The sequence below is a fragment of the Columba livia genome, chromosome Z (assembly GCF_036013475.1).
Source record: "Columba livia isolate bColLiv1 breed racing homer chromosome Z, bColLiv1.pat.W.v2, whole genome shotgun sequence".
In the NCBI taxonomy this organism is placed as follows: domain Eukaryota; kingdom Metazoa; phylum Chordata; class Aves; order Columbiformes; family Columbidae; genus Columba; species Columba livia.
In genome coordinates, this window is record NC_088642.1 from 19,958,104 (window position 1) to 19,976,750 (window position 18,647).

General features: G+C 40.2%; 1 protein-coding gene across 1 annotated transcript; it reads left to right on the forward strand.

Moving 5' to 3' along the window:
• The first annotated feature begins 1,351 nt into the window (after positions 1-1,351).
• TARS1 (threonyl-tRNA synthetase 1) lies at positions 1,352-17,571 on the forward strand. The gene is made up of 19 exons (XM_065047515.1): positions 1,352-1,455; positions 1,842-1,922; positions 3,046-3,236; positions 4,245-4,368; positions 5,467-5,588; positions 5,793-5,910; positions 6,727-6,791; positions 6,873-6,951; positions 7,513-7,659; positions 8,567-8,665; positions 9,370-9,536; positions 10,105-10,267; positions 10,356-10,493; positions 11,244-11,321; positions 13,844-13,944; positions 14,063-14,167; positions 14,851-14,923; positions 15,659-15,773; positions 17,093-17,571. The coding sequence occupies exons 1-19, from the start codon at positions 1,366-1,368 to the stop codon at positions 17,239-17,241; spliced, it is 2,205 nt and encodes a 734-aa protein (XP_064903587.1). The 5' UTR covers positions 1,352-1,365; the 3' UTR covers positions 17,242-17,571.
• The last annotated feature ends 1,076 nt before the right edge of the window (positions 17,572-18,647 follow it).

The window sequence follows — 18,647 nt, forward strand, 5'->3', positions numbered from 1 at the left end:
TCTGCTTGATATATTTACCTCCTAAGTAACCAAAGTAAGGCGATCGAAACTGGCTACGCAGCAGTCAAGCTCACATGATACAAGGCACACTGTGAGAGCCTTCAGCATGAGTGAAAAGTTACACCTGGAAGCTGTGGACCAGAGATGGACTGTAAGAACCAGAGAACTGAATCAGCTGTGTGCGTGTGCCGCAAGGGAGACTGAGGTCTCTAGGCCGCACCCAGCGCTGTCTTTGCTTATTGCTTGATTAAAAATAAAACTTTTGTTACTTACAAGACTAAGTCAAAATTCATTACACCAGGATTTCTTGAAAGCAAGAAATCTTGTAATAAACATATTTCTTAAACTGGGCTACTGAGCAAGTCCACCACATACCTGAGCCCCTGAGACCGACCGCTCTGGGAGTCCATGGCCACCATGAGAACGTGCCGAGAGAAAGCAGCTCTCCTAAATGAAAATATTACTTGTCGTATAAAAACAACTGCGTGAAGGGTAGGAAGGTTAAAGACCAAACAGCAGCGCCTGAGCAATACCTCATGTATGTCAGTACATCCAACGTGGAGCCTCCCCTCCGTGCAGGGCTGAGCGAACTGCTCCTGCCGTCCAGGTCTGACAGAACCCCTTCAGACTCTCTTCCGCTTTCCCCATCACGAGAAATCAGGCATTGGCCAAACTTATCTATCTATCTATCTATTTATTTATTTCAGTGTCCTTTGCAAAGCCTACTTGCATTAGTTGATCCACCTGTTGTGACAGGACAAAGGGTAGTGGTTTTAAACTAAGGGAGAGGAGATTCGGGCTGGACATGAAGAAGAAATTTTTTACAGTGAGGGTGGTGAAACACAGGCCCAGGTTGCCCATCCCTGGAGACATCCCAGGCCAGGCCGGACAGAGCTCTGAGCAACGTGATCTAGTTGAAGATGTCACGGCTCACGGCACGGGGTTTGGGCTAGGTGAGTTTTGAAGGTTCCTTCCAACCCAAACTATTTTATGATTCCCCTCGTGACTGAATCTCCTGTGTCATGGGAAAGGTAGCCAGGCCTCCCTGAGTGCCACACCACCACTCAGCCCCTTGCCACCTACGCGGGGCCCGACATCCCTGCTGGCGGGGAAAGGCTGCTTACATTTGTCCTTGCAGGGGAGCGGGGAGCAGGGCTGGTGGGACACGGGCCCCGGCGCTGCTTCCCGCCCTCGCAGGTGCTGGCAGGGGCTCCGCCATGTTGAGCTGCCGGGCCCCTCACCGGCAGCCTCACTGCCCCCGCGCCGGGCACACACCCCAGAGCGCGGTCAGCACCCCGCACGGTCCCGGCCGTGACGGCCCAGGCCGGCTCGGAGCGGCCGCCCAGAGTTGCATCAGCTGCGACGATGGGGACGCGCCTGCGCGGGGCCGCTCCCGCCCCTTCCCTGCTGCGTCCGGCCGGTCTGTGCGAGGCAATGGCGGGCGCCGACAGCCAGGTGGGCCCGGCAGCGCCGGCGGGCCGTGCGAGAGCACCGGCTCTCCTTCTCCCCGCGGGCTAGGGGGTGTCCTGCGGCGCGGCGACCCCTTCGTCCTTGTCAGACTCGGAGAGCGGGTAGCGCGGCCGAGGGGACAGCGCGGGCAGCGAGAGGGCGCTAGGCCTCTCCCCGCCCCGCACTAGGGGTCTCCCCAGCCGCGGCGGAGCGGGGTCGGAAGGTGGTGGGATTTACCTGAAGGGAAAAGAGCAGGGAGCTGGGCTGGCGTTCCCTGGGGCGAAGGGGTCAGGTCTCTTTCCTGGTGCGTGGGGCTGGGGGGCAGGGGTGTTAAAGCGGCGTAGGTGTGAGCGACTGCTGGAGAGTGAGGAAATGGTGCTCTCCCTCCTCAGGTAAACGCTGGGGAAGAAAAAAAGGCAGACTGCGGAAAGAAGAAGATGAAGGAAGGGGCCGGCGACGGAGGGCGGACAGAGGTGAGCAGTCGCGGGCCGTGGGGGTGGAAAGATGCGGTGTGATGGGTGTTGTGCTGTGCACTGCTGCAGTGCGTCCTTCTGAGGGACTTTCTGGTGTTACAGTTGCTCCTTTCCCCCCTGTTCCTTGTTTCACTGGCGTTTGCCACGAAGTGACTTTGTTGCTATTTACACCAAGTGATATGGTCTCTTCTTTCAAGTAGCAAGTGACAGGATGGGAGGAAATAGCCTCGAGTTGCACCAGGGGAAGTTTAGATTCAATGTTAATAAAAATTTCTTCATGGAAGGGGTTGTCAGGCGTTGAAACAGGAGTCACCATCCCTGGAGGTGTTTAAAGGACAGGTAGATGAGGATCTTAGGGACATGGTTTAGTGCCAGTGTTAGGTTATGGTTGGACTCAATGATCTTAAGGGCCTCTTTCAAACAAAATGATTCTATGATATTGGTGTAATGGGAGCGCGGCTCTGATGGCCACGGTTGCTCTTTTCACTGTGTCTCTGTGTGCAGCAGAAGGTTGGCAGCGGGGCTCTGGGCTGACGAGAGCCTGTGCAAGGTGCGCTGCGTGTTCTGTTGTCATGGTGTGTAAACACAGATCCGTCTGACTGCACAGAGGGCCAGCACTAATCCTGAACCAACTACATGGCTGTATAACCTTGGTTATGACCAAAATGATGTTCCTGATGTCATTGTATGATGCGTAGGCTGGAGTCAGGTCCTGTCCAGGTGGCACGGAGTAGAGGTGCTCCCTCAGTCTTTTGACTTAATAAGAAAAATCTGGTTTTGTGCTGGAACTTCTACAGCCTCTTCAAATTGATTTTTGTCCTTGTGGAGCTTATTAAATAGGTGTTTAATAAGCTATGTAGTAGCTTATTAACATAGGTGTAGCTTATTTAAAAAAAATATGCACAGTGCTATGTTTCAAAGTAATAATTTGCATGAAGCTGAAGTGTTATTACTATATAATTAATCTTTAATAACGATTATTTGCTAGATGCAGCACATATATGGTCACATAGCTGTTTGTGAGAAGTATAGCCATTCTGTTTGCATTCTTGACATAATGTGATTTTAGATTACTCTAATATTAATCCATTTTTTTCCCTTTCTCTTGATTCATTATGAATAGCTGAATCCCTGGCCTGAATTTATCAATGAGCGTTTAGAGATGTACAATAAACTTAAAGCTGAACATGACGCACTCCTTGCAGAAAGAGCTGCAAATGATAGTAAACCCATCAAAGTTACATTACCTGATGGCAAGCAGGTTGATGCTGAATCCTGGAAGACTACTCCTTATCAAATCGCTTGTGGAATTAGGTATGATTCTATTTTGTGATACACTCGATCATTTTTTTACAGCTCTATGTCTGCAGGTCGTGGCTATGAGGGTACGGCTAATGTACAACCTCCCTCGTAGTAATTTATGTCAAGCTGGAGGTAACCAATAAGGTTCTAGTTTTGTAGCGTAATTTTTTTTGCCTTACGAAGATACAGCTTCTAGAATGATATAAGAATATAATTGACATATTATAGACACACATTACTTGGAGATTTTTCACGACAAGTATTGTCCTTGCATTAAGGACTAGTTTGGTAATAAATTTAATCAGATTTGATGTTAGCACCTGCAAACTGTTTTGCATCAGCCTGGGGAAGATGACTGCTGGGTGATGTTTCATTTGATTACAGAGAGAGTTAACAGTATGAGTGTCTTTCACTTCACCGTGTTTTTACTTCGTGGGAGATACTCATCAAAAAGAGCATTGCACATCTCGAGGTTACTCAAATTAGCTGTGTAATAGATATGAGCAATGCACATTGGACACCTTAAGTTAAAATTGCAAAAACTGGGTGATTCTTAGAGGTGAAATGGCATTTTTTTCCATGCTTAGGTGCCTTGTCATTGGAATGGGTTTTGCTTTTGTGATTTGGGATCAAGGGAAGCATGTTCGCATGGTGGAAACAAAACTGTAAAGTTACTACCTCAGAAATGCTATTAATTTTTGAAAGAGAAGCTCTGTCTTTTATTGTAATAGGATTTTCAAGTCAGGTTAGTACTTTGAGGTGGCTGCCTCTAAGTCTTATGCGTTAATGAATGTGTGAATGTTGAGTATACAGAACAGTTTTCTTCCCTCAACTCTGAGGTCTGAGTAGGATTTTTGTAAATGTTCAAAACTGGCTAAACCACTCTTTTATTTGAAATTTATATATGACACTGTATCCACTCTGAGCACTCCTGAAAATCTTATTCAATGTGGAGGGCAAATTTGGGGAGCTTCTGCCTGCTGGTTTCAGAAGATTATATGCCATGTATTTATTCTGTAGTCAGGGCTTAGCTGACAACACTGTTATTGCTAAAGTGAACAAGATGGTTTGGGATCTAGACCGTCCTTTGGAGGAGGATTGCACCCTGGAGCTGCTTAAGTTTGAAGATGAAGAGGCTCAAGCAGTGAGTATCTTCTACCAAAATTTGTTTGCCCTTGGATTTGCATTAAACTAAGCCTCAAGGAGTTGTTTGTTTCTTGACTGTGGTCAGAATATGAAGAGGGAACAGGTTTGCTGTGTAGGTACATCTGCATTTTCTAATAGTTCCTTGCAAGGGAGTTGTGGTACTGCAGATAACGCACTTTCTGCTGTGTATTTGTACAAGTCTTCTAGCAGTTGCTGTAGTTCATGTCATCTGTTCTCATTAAAATTTTATATTTGCAACCTTCATGTTGATGTAAGGTTGGTCTTTTGAAACGATTTTTTCAACACTGACTTTGAAAACAATACTGAGTACAAAAGTACTGTTTATATACAGTCATAAAAGTACTGAGTAGGTTGCTCTTACTTTGTACTTGCAGAAGTACATACTTTGTTTTGGCTACTCATTCAGATAAATGTGGATATCCAGTACATTTATGAATACTGTCTTTAGAAGTTATCTGGTACAAGAACCTGTCAGTCAAATTAATCACAGAGGGCTTGCATTCAAATTAGGGTTTTCACGTTGGTTAAATGATGGTTCCTGTGAGACTTATGTTTTCTTCTCTGTACAAATAAAAGCAGATAAAGTCCTATAGATTTGCTTTTAATTTGTGAAAACTTCAGGTGTATAATAAGGAGTGTAATTTTTAACTTCATGGGCTTTTCTGCTTCAGTGAAGGATTTCCCTTGCATAAAATGTTTGGATTAGGACCACAGCCTTATATTGAAAGCGCACCTTTTGGTCTTTATGCAGAGCTGATGGAAGTTCATAGAAAGAAAAATTTCTGAATCAGTTTCCTGACTTCTTGACAATAACGGAATCATTTCAACAATAGTTGAAAATAAGAATTATTTGCTGCCACACTGTAAACAATTTTCCAGTGTTACCTCTTGGAATTATTGGTGCTTAGGATAAGAGTGGTGCTGGACAGGTTCTTTCTGTTTTGTAGACTGTGCTAATGTAGGATCTGCATCAAGTATCCTCAAAAGCAGGTGTGTCAGAAAACAGTTTCAGTAAAATACTCAGAAATGCATTGTGCCTGTTCAAACTGATCCTCTCTTTTTTTACTTCCACTAGGTATACTGGCACTCAAGCGCTCACATAATGGGTGAAGCAATGGAGCGAATCTATGGTGGCTGTTTGTGCTATGGCCCGCCAATAGAAAATGGATTTTATTATGACATGTTCCTTGAGGAAGGGTAGGTTTTGTATTTTTCTTTCTTAGTAGTAGGGGGTGGCAGTCACAGCAAAATTTCTGTCATCTGCTTGTTTCCAGAGCAAAGTCATCCGCAGACTGCTTTGTTCTTTGCAGTGTGTCCCACCCAAAAGCTACTGCATTGGAACTGAATCAGAAATTGCAAGTGAAAGCAAGAATGATTCACTTTTTTGCATGTTTATTTTAGGGGTGTATCAAGTAATGACTTCTCTGCTTTGGAAACTTTATGCAAAAAGATAATGAAGGAAAAACAAGTCTTTGAAAGACTGGAAGTTAAGAAGGAAACACTGCTTGAAATGTTTAAGGTAGGCTGTTTTAGAAGGTTGTTTCTAGCATCTTGCAGTTAGTTATTCTTCAAGTATTTGTAACTTAGCCATAGGAAGGTCTATCAAACTAACTTTTCAAGGTGACATGTTCTTGTAAGCTCATTTGTGATACTTAACAGAAAAAATGAGGGAAGGTGTAATTCTTAGTTTCTCGGGAATGTGCTTTCTTCCCCTGGGTGATCTTGGCAAAACCTTTGAAGGCATATTCTTGATTTATTTCTGACAGATGTAAATTTGCAATATATTACGTGCAGTTATGTTATATGCCTGTATTGTATTGTCTGTTAGTAAAATGCTGTGGTGATACTAAAACCGCATGTGCCAGTGCATTCAGAAAGCTTCATAAAACATTTCTAAGAATGAGGACTTCAGAGAAAGTCCAAGCAAAACTGAAAGCTGATCCTTTCTCTTTAGTACCTAGCTGCAAATGATTTTCTGGCATTCCTGAGGTAGGCATTACTCAGTTTACACTGTCAGGACATGAGGAGAATCACAGTGTCATTCAGGTTGGAAGATACCTCCATAGGTCTCCAGTCCAGTTTCATGCAGAGGGCATGGGGTCAACACTGAAGTCAGACAAGCTTTTTGAGGGCTTTTCCACTTGAGCCTTCAAAATATTGAAGGATGGAGACTGCACAACCTGCTCTCTAGGCAGCTTGCTCCACTGCTTAACTATCTGTCTTATAACCCTCTTTTGATGCAGCATAACATCAGGTTTGCAAATAATTTAAACTGCTGGCCAGTTCTCTTGCTTAACAAGGAGTTAACAAATTTGTGTGCTGCTTTTCTTCTCAGTATAATAAATTCAAGTGTCGTATCCTGAATGAGAAGGTCAATACTCCGACTACAACAGTATACAGGTAATTATGCATGTGTCATAATATTACTGAATATGTCTTTCTAGGATAAAGTATACTAAATTATTGTTTTCCTATTCTTAGGTGTGGTCCCTTGATAGATTTATGCAGAGGGCCTCATGTCAGACATACTGGCAAGATTAAAACCATAAAAATTCATAAGGTAAGTGCTGAAACTGCCTTAGACAACACTGAAAACATGTTGCTGTCTTTGAGCAACATGGTGATGGCTTATCCAGGAATGTACCGTGAAATGGTCAACCTGGCCAAAAACTCAGTGTAACAAATTGGGAAAAGGTTGTGTGCTAGAATGGTATTCAGATAGTGTGAAGCCCAGCTATGTGTGCAGGACCTGCACTTCCAACACAGATAGAAACATGAATGTGGCTTAAGGCTCGGCTGAACACTATCAGAGTTTGTAGTTTTTGCTCAGCTGATTAGTATAGCTGAGTGTGAATAAACAGTTGGAATAGGATAGCTACAAAGAGAGAAAATAGGCTTAAAAGAGGACAAGAGAGCATGAAACTATTTTAACGTACTGTGTTCACCTGTTGTTTCTGGATTTTTCTCTGAATTTAAGATTAAATCTCTCCCTATGCTTTAGTTGTCATACATTAGGTATAGTGGTTTATTAATATTTGCATGCCTTTTCATAGCAGGTAGTAGTAGTAATATGTGGAGGTTCCTCCTTTTTTTCAGTGTTTCATTTATTTTTTGCATGCAGAATTCTTCTACCTATTGGGAAGGTAAGGCTGATATGGAGTCCCTCCAGCGGATCTACGGAATATCTTTCCCAGATGCAAAAATGTTGAAGGAATGGGAGAAATTTCAGGAGGAGGCTAAAAACAGAGATCACAGAAAAATTGGGCGGGTGAGACAGTTTTTCTGGTTATGTACTTCACAAACATTGTGTGGATGTAACCCCTTAACTAGAATCATCTTGCGGATAGCATATACTTGCTGCCACAACCAAGATGTGGCACAATTGTACCTTCAAGCAAGTTACAAAATCAGATACTTTTCTCTTGAAAACTGTCAAAAGTCCTAAAGCAAATAATTGCTCTTCAGACTTTTTGACTTTTTGCTGCTTTAAACACGATGACATCCTTATTCTACAGATCTGCCAGAACAGCACATGAACACTTTGGTCTACAAAACATGAAAATTTCAGTCTGCAGACAATGCTTATTCCTACACAGTTCGCTGCAGCCTATTCACTTACAGGTCTTCTGTATGATTTCTGAATCTGTAATACATTTCTATTTTGTTGTTGTTGTTGTTTTTTGGTTTTCTGTCAGGTAATAGATAGTTCTGAACACTCTTACAAAGTCTACTGCTAGAACATCAGGAAAATATACAAAAGAGTTAACTGTATGCAGACTACAAACATGTGCACAGTTGATCATAACAGCATCCAACAGTTCACACATTCAGTTCATGTGCAAATAATTAGAGAGCTGCAGAATCAGAACTCTACATTACTTGTAAGTGTACGAAGAACTGTGGGGGCACAGTTAGGAGTTACACGTAAACGTGACGTTTTGGAGCATCAGTAATGAAATTGGAAACTGAACAATCTCCCCTATAAGTACTGGTAGATACATAAATACTAGTGAAAATGCATTGTTCTATTGGTATTGCATTTTTTTTAGGTGTGTTTCTTTTTTTTTTTAAAAAAAACTTTTCTCAGTGATGCCTAGTCAGTAGTAATTAATTTGTGAACATTAAGTGAAAAGTGTGGTTTATAAATACCAAATTTTTAATATATTTTTCTGCAGGACCAAGAACTGTTTTTCTTTCATGAGCTCAGCCCTGGTAGCTGTTTTTTCTTGCCAAAAGGAGCTTACATTTATAACACATTAATTGAATTCATCCGGGTAAGTAATGTCTTTTGGAAATAATCTTATAGAGGAAATTGCTTGATGCTACATATAACAGTATTAACAGTCCTTCATTTCAACTTAGTTTAATCTCGAGGTTCTGTAAGCCACGGAACCAAAGAAGCCTGGTTTCTTTGAAGTGATCTTGTCACAATCTCTGCTAAGTTCTGTTTTTATCAATACTTTATACCTGCAGTAAAAGCAGTGATAATGATGCTTTATAGTATGAATTCTTTAACATCTAAGTTCACACTACAGCAGTTGCACTGATGCAATTGATCTGTTTCAATAAATATATTAAATTTGGCCTTGTAGAACTATTTGTTATGCAATTATGCGTAGAAAAAGAAATCCCTGATCTTCCTGTTGTAATATTTAGAGTCTGTAGTCTTATTTTATGCTTGGACTGCAGTCAAGTGTCATTGAATAATTAGAGTGTGCTGCTGTGCTTGCAGGGAGGAGACTTGTTCTTCTTGCCTACTGCAGAGAAATTGTTTGGTGGAAGGGTGGTGGTAGTGGAAGGGATGTGTTCTGTCATGTCCAACTTGAATTTTTCTCTCCTCTTCTCTCTTCCCCTGTCCTCAAGTCATGGACTTTAGTGAGGCAGTATTTGTGTAATTTTATGGCAGAGAATTGAGGCTGAGTACCATTACTTTTGTTTGCTTTATTAGTCATTTTATATACCGGATCTGTTGTTTTAGACTGAGTATCGAAAACGTGGATTCCAGGAGGTTGTCACTCCAAATGTTTTCAACAGCAAACTGTGGATGACTTCTGGGCACTGGCAGCATTACAGTGACAACATGTTTTCCTTTGAAGTGGAGAAAGAAATCTTTGCTCTGAAGCCTATGAACTGTCCAGGACACTGGTAAATACATAGCAAATCCAGTTTACCAAAGATGATGCTGAAAAAAAAGAAATTCCGTTTCTCTTACTCATTTATTTTGCCTGCTTAATTGTAAAGATGGCTGTCTTCAGGTATCCAGGGTATCCAGATGTGACATGCTGCCAGGAGTGATGTAATTATGAGTCTTATTGTCTGCGTGCTCTCTTTACTTGAGACACAGAGAAATGTCATTTTTCTATCATTACAGTGACTGTAGTTCAAACATGAAGCTTACCTTGGAGCTACAAAACATGGATATCCAAAATAAATACCGAGGCATTGACAATTTTGTGGCAATTTAGACATTCACGTTTTAATGCTCAGCTTTAGGAGCTGTTTTATCTTCTCTCAGTGAGGTGGGGAAAGCCTACCACCTGTGAAAGGATAGTCTGCATTTGTTTTAATGATGAAACTAGATATTAATGATGGTTGTTTTCTGACTAATCATTGGCATTATGGGCATCTGCTTAGGTACTGATTGCTTTTCACTGACTGTTCTTTGCATAATTTTGATTCTGGCTGAGCTTCAAGTAATAAACTTTTCCTTCAGCCTTATGTTTGATCATCGTCCAAGATCATGGCGTGAGCTGCCATTACGGTTGGCTGATTTTGGTGTTCTGCATCGCAATGAGCTGTCAGGAGCTCTGACAGGACTCACTAGAGTGCGTCGGTTCCAGCAGGACGATGCTCACATATTCTGTGCAATGGAACAGGTATGGGCTGCTGTCAAATGAAATCAGGTATTAAAATAAGATTAACTGCTTTTTCGGTATTTGAGACCTTATTTTTATTCTCATAAAGATTGAAGAAGAGATAAAGAGTTGTCTGCAGTTCTTGCGTACTGTGTATGATGTCTTCGGATTTTCCTTTAAACTGAATCTCTCTACTCGTCCTGAAAAGTACCTGGGAGATATTGAAGTGTGGAATCAAGCTGAAAAGGTAAACAGTAGTTTTATTAACTTTTTATATGAAAGCAAGGCTGCAGCTGGAAGTCCTGTAAGAATGTATTGCCTTCTAGGAGGTACAGTGACAGCTCGACATGAGCAATATAACTTTAATAACTGCCTTCAATACAGTCTGGCTGCTGTAAATAGCTTACTCTCCATAAAGAAGCAATCTCCTTGTCAGAATCAAATTACCTCTCCTTTTCACTCTCATTGTATTTTTTTGATAATTAATTAAAAAAAGTAAGAAAAAAAAGAGAACCAATTCTGCTAGCCTCTGTAAGATGACTTAATAAGACTTACAGCCATCTTCCAAAAGCCAGGTTGCTTTCACGATTAAAAGGATGGGCTTAGCCCCTGCAGGTGCATTGCTGGGCAGAAGATAGGACAGGGATAGACATGGGGTATATCAGGGTGGATCCCTGCTCAATATTACCTACAAACTTTAAATCTAGCGTAAAAATTTATTGTATCTTAGGTAATGCTGCTTTATTGGCCTCTTCCAAAATGAATGCATTAATTTTGTTTGTTTAAGTTGGGACAATTTTTTTTTTTTTTTAGCTGGGGCTTTTCCAAAACTTTAGTTTTTCAGACAATAAATGCGTTGTAGCAGTAACTGAGAAGTACTGAGAACTGGTAGTATCGCGTATCTGTAGCAGCAGGCTGCAGCAGGCTGACCTGATGCTGTAATAAGGGAAGATGGCAAATGATTGAGAAACACTGAGTTTGTGTCCTTTATCTCTAGCAACTGGAAAACAGCCTCAATGACTTCGGTGAGAAGTGGGAGTTAAACCCTGGTGATGGAGCTTTTTATGGACCTAAGGTTAGTGTGTTGCTAACCCCTAGCTGGGTTAAGCTTTTAATTGTGTTTGGAAGAGGCAGATGAAAGTTACACAATTCCTTGCTTTCCGTTGATACTACTGTAATTGTGGCAGTAGGGGTAGCATGCAAATACTGTTCTTTGCAGTACAGTGGGTGAACAGGAAAAAAAAAATCAGTCTTCATGTGTTTACAAAGTGATACTAAAAGTCACATTCCCCAGAAAGACAAGTATTGGACATTTATTTGTGCAGAAGGTTTGTCAGATTACTTCAAATAGATACCTGACGAAGACAGCCTCTCCATTTAGTTAACATTTTGCTCTAAGTTAATTAAACAAATACAGAGGGACACTGAATACATAAAGATTTTTTTCTCATATTTTATTATGAGCAAAGGGTAGAAAATAGTATGGTGGTGCTCTTGAGTTTTATTTGTTATCTTCTTGGTAAAGGCAACTTTTATTTTTTGTTTATTGTCCTGTACATTCTCTTCCAACTTAATGTTATAACTATATTTTTCAATGTCAGCATGCATTTCTAAATTGGTGCTGTTTAGATTTGGCTGGAGGATGTAGAATAAAAGTTATTCTTAAACAGACAACCTGGTACAAGCTGAGATTGTTAAGAGCTGGGATGAGGAAGAACGGACTTTTTAAATAGTTTTTCACTACCATTTTAAGATGCTGTATGGCTGAAATTTTGTGGTTTTCCAGATACATAAAGTCTGACATACTTGAAAAAGAAACAATACTTCGTGTTCCTGGTTTACATGTAGCTTTAACACTCATTTTGTTAATTAAACTCAGATTACAAGTATCAACTATTTGTCTGCTGTTTAAACAGAGCTGATTGGTTTTGTGGGAGACGTGAACAGAAGGTGGCACTGTAAGATCTGTATTACCACAGCAATTGCTGCACTAGAAATAATCATTTGTGCATTGAGTGAATCTTAAGTCATGAGAAAAACAAAAATAGACTTACTGGTAAAACAGATTTTTGAAAAATGCTGCTTTTACTGGCACAGTTTTGTTGCGTTGAGTTGCTGGTGAGTTTTGGTATATTGAATTGATTTTGTGGTTTTGTTGTTTTGTGGGGGAGGTTGTCATTGTTTTTTGGTGGTTTTGGTTTTTTTTGTTGTTGTTGGTTTTTTTAAAGCTCTTTCTTCAGTTTGCACAGATTAAGTAGAGCTTTCTGAAAATTTCCTGATATCTTTGAGTGTAAGGACAGAGAGCCTTCCAGAATTACTTATAAGTCTTTCCCTAATAAATCTGTGCTATGTTTGTCTACATTCAGTTATCTAGTAAACTGGTTCTGATTTCTCCCTGTACAGTTATTGAATCAATTTAATTTTATGGGTTGTGTGTGAATGTGTTACAGCAGCTAATCATTCATAATCTGAAATGCAAACAAGATATAGTAGTTTCCTCAGTTGATTTGAAATAAGGCAAATAACTACACAAACCTTTGTTAACCTTAATTAACTTTGTACTTGCTCCTAATACACTTTGGCCAAAGGTGAGCAAATGTAGCATTTTGCACTGGTTTTAATGGAAGCTAGTTAAAGTTATATTCTTAAGTTACAGTCTACATTTAGGGTACCTTTAAACTCCCTGGATTTTTTTCTCTACTCTGCTTACTGGGTGATTTGAAATTAAAGAAGGGTGTAAATAATTTTATTTTGATAGAAGCTACTCTTTGGTGAGTAGCTGAACTATGGATAAACTCTGGCTTCTGAGTGCAAAATTGTAAGACGTTTAGAACTTCAGTTAATAAAACACTGATCTGTTTGTTTGACACATAAATTAAAAAAGGGCACACAGCCCTAACATATAGCCATACTGGAAAAAAAATTAATAAGAGAGCAACATGATAAATAAATAAGATCAGGACACCATAAATCTACTGTTTTATATCTGTCTCTCTGTGTAACTTGTATCCTCTCTGTGTAATTTGTATTGTAAGTACTGAGGATTAAAGTGTAAGAAGCAATAGATAGAATAGGCTTGACTGTAGATACTCATAGTCAGAACAAGTGTCATTGATTAACTTGGTCCCTACTGCTGAGCGGACTATATAACAGTAGGATTCCCCATCCTACATTCATGCCCTGAATTTATATTATGAAGTATTAAAACACTGCTTAATGATGGAGTGAAGTTTGCCACTCCGAGGTTGAGGGAATCTTACTTTTGATGAGACATGTTCAGTTCTGGTGTTGCACTTAGGTGTTACTGAACAGGCCCATCAAAGATGCAGATTGAAACTCACAAAGAGTAGTCTGAGGTATTAAATGTCTTGAATTGATGTCTCTTTCCTTGCTCAATCAGTTCTTAGTTCTAACATTTTTTTTCCGTCAGACCCTGCATTTACGTCCTCATGTAGCTGAAGTAAAAATAGGTTGTGTAAAACCACAAATAGTTCCTCTGCATTGAGTGAAACCTTCCATCTTAACACAGAGTTTGTTTTCAGAGGGGATGCTTGTATCTTAAACTATAGTAAAAGTTTCTGTCTTTTTCTTTCTAAGATTGATATTCAGATTAAAGATGCCATTGGCCGCTACCACCAATGTGCTACAATCCAGCTCGACTTCCAGCTGCCAGTCAGATTTAACCTCACCTTTGTCAGGTAAGCACAGAGGCTGGTGGTTTTAATTGCTATGTAGTCTGACTTCCCTGTCACAGGTGTAAGTTTACATCCAGAAAAAAAGACTTACGTTTAAAACAAAACAAACCTTTCTTCACAGCCATGATGGCAATGACAAGACAAGACCCGTCATCATTCACCGAGCTATATTGGGATCTGTGGAGAGGATGATCGCCATTCTAACTGAAAACTATGGAGGCAAATGGTAAAATGGAAAAGTAAATGTATTATTCCAGTTTCAGCAAACACTTCATGTAGAAGTGAAATTAGCCCCAAGCATGCAAGAGTCAAGAGGGTTTGTTCTGCTTGCTGGCTACAGAGACATGCTGTAGGTGTACCACAGGGCAATTCCTTCCAAACCACCTTCCTTAGATGTTAAATAATTCTAGCTATGGTAGCCCCTACATGATACCACTCATACGGGTGCAGCCTACAGCTTGTCTGCCCAAGGTGTGTGTCTGTCAACTTTGCTTGTGCAGGTGGGCTGCCTTGCAATGAGTCATTTATATGGGCCATCTCCTTTACCTGCTGCAGTATAATACCTGGTGGGGATGACCCCTCTGTTTATAACAAGACTCAAAAGTAAATGTTTTGCCATGATTAGTTAGCCATAAACTCAACAACTCAGTTATGATTTGTTGGCTGCTGTAAACCACGACTTGAATCTTCAGGTCAAAAAGGACTTTTCTCCCCACTGCAGTTCTTTTAGACTGTTATTTCTGGGACAGAAATTATAGCGGGTGCAGGGCTGTCACTGCCACTGAACCTAATCTAAGCAGCTGGCTTTATGAATCTCTTGTGTAGATTTTAGTCCTATCTGTTAAGAGGATTTTTCATACTAAAGGAATACTGAAAGCTACATTAACTTGTTTTGTTTGTTTATTGAAGGCCACTCTGGCTGTCCCCACAGCAGGTAATGGTGGTACCAGTGGGACCAACATGTGATGAGTATGCTCAAAAGGTGATGTATATGGTTTGGGGGATTTTTTTCAGTATATTGTATTTAGTTGAGATGCTTGGTTTTTAATTATTAATAGTATAACATTTATCTGGCATTAATGCTATAAGTCTTTGCATATTACATTGTATAATTTTTATATTACAATGACAATTAGTTGCTGAAGTTGTAGATTTATCTTAAAGAGAGCTTGAAATAGATTTTGCATATCTAAACAACAAATTATGATCTTCGTGAAGGTTTTATTTTTGGAAAGCATAGTTTTTCTCTGTAGCTCAAAAGCTGTCTTACCCTTCAGATTCATGGCCATGTGCATCTTGCAAAAGCAGTCAGAAAGATGAAGATGTGTCTTTTAGTATTTAGCATCCAGCAGACCTTCTCCTATATTTCTTTCAAGCACATTATACATAAATAAAATAGTCTCAACATTAAAAAAAAAAAAATTAGTGATCAGAAAGCTCCACCATCCTGCTGCCTTTCACGGTATCAAACTGAAATCACTATTCAGCCAGAAACATTAGACATTCACATCACCACTTAGTTATTTAGTGTGTATGTACTTGCCTGATAGCTGACCTGTTTCCATTTCTTCAGCTGGGCTCGTCTCCAACGCCTGAGCCAGTGATGATGCCTTTGTTTTAAGAGTCAGATAAGCTTGACTGGCTTAAGTGTACAAGTCATAAATAGTTCATTGTAATGAATATCCTGTAGTGACACTTTAAATACTTTTTCTTCTAGGTCAGGCAGCACTTCCACGATGCTGGATTAATGGCAGATGTTGATGTAGATCCTGGGTGCACGCTGAACAAGAAGATCAGAAATGCTCAGCTTGCACAGTATAATTTTATTCTGGGTAATGTATGGTGCATTTTTTACCTTATCCTGGCTGACTTTCTCACATAGGTTATGTAATTTGGTCTTTCTTATGTGAGCAAGGCAGAGTGGTGATCAGTGTTTTAGGTCATTTTGCTTCTGAGAATCTCCATCCTACCTACGTGACGGGCATTCCTGGCTTGTACGGCTGTCACTGAAAGGAGGTCGCTATGGTTCAAGGCATTACTGCTGGTTTAGAAAAAGGTCTTGGCTTTCTTCTGGTCAGCAACATGGAGATGTATCTGAAATCTCTTACCTTTTGTCAAGACTGTTAAACAGTTTTTCATCCCTGCCCGCCCCCCTGCCAATTAATGCTCTTACTTCAAGTGTAGCAAAAGATGTATCATATTTTCACTGGATTCGGCTGTAGTGTACATCTAAGCTATACATGCATGCATAGAAGACTATTCCAGGAGAGTGTGATGCAGGGACAATTAGAAAATGACACTGAAGAATGTGATTTGAAGCACCATGCTAATTGTGTCATGTAAATTGAGGCTCTAGCATTGACCCTAAAAAGTCAAGAATGTGTTACAGTAGGAGCCCTTTGACAGAGAAACTTTACCCTTGGAGTAATTGGTAGAATCATGAATAAAGTTCTTTTGTTCTTTGAAACTTCAAGCATATGATGCAGATAAGACACAACCGCACTTTATCTTCAAGACCACAAACAAATGAACAGACTATCAGGGAAAAATCTCACCTAATTTTTCAGAGATTGTTTCAAAGACTTGTCCCACTAAATGTAGATTGGGTACCAAAAATACAATGTCCTGTAGTAACCTCCAAGTGTATTACATAGAATTTGTGTTAGTAATGGGGCGTACATATATTATCTTGGTATCTGCATCTTGAAGTAAAATAGCTTTGAGATTTTCCGGTCTTGCTGTCTCTGTAAAGAAAACAAATAGCTATTGGCTATTTACAATCAAGTTGTCTTTCTAATCTTTGCCCACAGAGTATATAATGTTTATTTCTCATTTTGACTTTGTGGTTCTCTCTAATAAGAAGTCAAGCTGGACTTCCTAAGTTTATTTTTCTCTTTACTCGTATTTTCCTAAGTTGCTGCTCATAACATACTAAAACCTATTAAATTATGTGAGATTAAATAAGGCTATTGGCTGTTACAGATCTAAGTGGGGGGAGCTGGGAGGAGAGCAAAGAAGGATTTGATGTGTTGGTTGGTAAGCTTTTTGGAACTTTTTGTTTAGTATGCCTAAGGTTTAAGGGAATGGGGTAAAAAAAAAAGAGAGCTTGCTAAATGTTAAGTTCATTCCTTTGCATCTTGACTGTTTCTAGTGGTTGGTGAAAAGGAGAAGGCAAGTGGAACGGTTAATATCCGCACCCGAGATAACAAGGTGCATGGTGAGCGTACAATTGAAGACACTGTGAAGAGACTGCTGGAACTGAAATGCTCTCGCTCCAGACAAGCTGAAGAGGAATTTTAAAATCATCTGCTCTACCTGGCATAAAAAAATATTCTAGTTTTCCTAATTCGGTTAACCACACAGTTCTTGTGCTGAACCAGTTTTTAAATGTATTTTGTGTTGGACCTCTTGCTCATTTTAGCAGAGACTTTTCTTTAGTCAGAAATGTCTCTTTTTGTAAAGATCAGTTTTTCACAAACCTTGAAGTGAAATTTCATGGCCTCTGACCAATGACAGATGAAGCAAGATGAAATGACTTCCTGTGACTGCAAAGGAAAATGAAATGATAATTGGGGATACACATAGCATTCTAACTACGCTGTTAAGAATAAAATACATTTTGGTAACAAATGTTTTGCATTAATGCTAAACAAAAGAAAACACATAGTAACCATGTACTGCAGCAGATTTTGGAGTGTGTCCTTTAGCAAGGAAAGTGATACTTTGCAGTCTTGGCTGCATAATATCAACTGATTAGGTGACTGGGGAAATGAGCAGAGGTCTCCCGTGCCAGTTGGTGCCTTGGGGAGTCTCTCAGCTCTTGCTGCGTGACACTCCTAATGTGGGGTTGCGTGGCATGGAGCACCGAGCGGCTAAGCAGAGCCGGTTACACCCTTTTCCACAGCAGTGAGTTGGTAAGGTCATTGTAGCTGTGGAAGGGGGATAAGTCTGCCTGGAAGAGATAGGGCAAAGCAGAGGCAAAAAAACAGCTAAGAAAACCAGGATTCTTGGGAAGAGTGTTTCTATTCTTATCCCTGAGCTATCCTTTCAGTAAGACTGTATATGTCACAGCAGAAACAAGAGTGTACTGAAGTAAAAAGGATAATGATTATTAAGACAAATGCTATTTTTCAGTTTAACGGTACCATCTCTTTCCATGGAACGCTTTCTTCCCCAGCATCTGGTCCAGGGCATCTCATACTCAGATAGCAGCTCCTCCTGTCTCACAGTTGAGGGATCTCATAAATTGGTTTTGTGGTTTTGTTTTGTTTTGAGGGGTTTTTTTTGCACATATGGCTGGTGAGGCAAATATCTGTCACTGATAAAAAATAAAATCATGGTCAGAGGTTTTTAGGTCATAGTTAATCTTAACTGATCTGAACAGCTTCCAAAGGTGGTCTTTTAAAAAAGAAAGCTCTTGCTATGGTCTTGTCAAAGATCAGACAAATCTGAGGACAGGTTTCAATGGTCCTTCATTTGGAAACATCCAGGTCTCACCATTTCTTTTATTGTTTTTGGCATAAGCATTTCATCTGCCCTTTTCTCACCTGTCTCTCAGGAGTGATGGTAACATATCACTACTTGAACCCACTGTGAATTCAGCCTCACCAGACCACAACCCCAGCAACTTTTACCAAAATCTATTTCCTTCTCTTTTGGTTGATTCAGACTAAGTGTTCCACCTAACTGCTGTGGAAAGAAAAAAA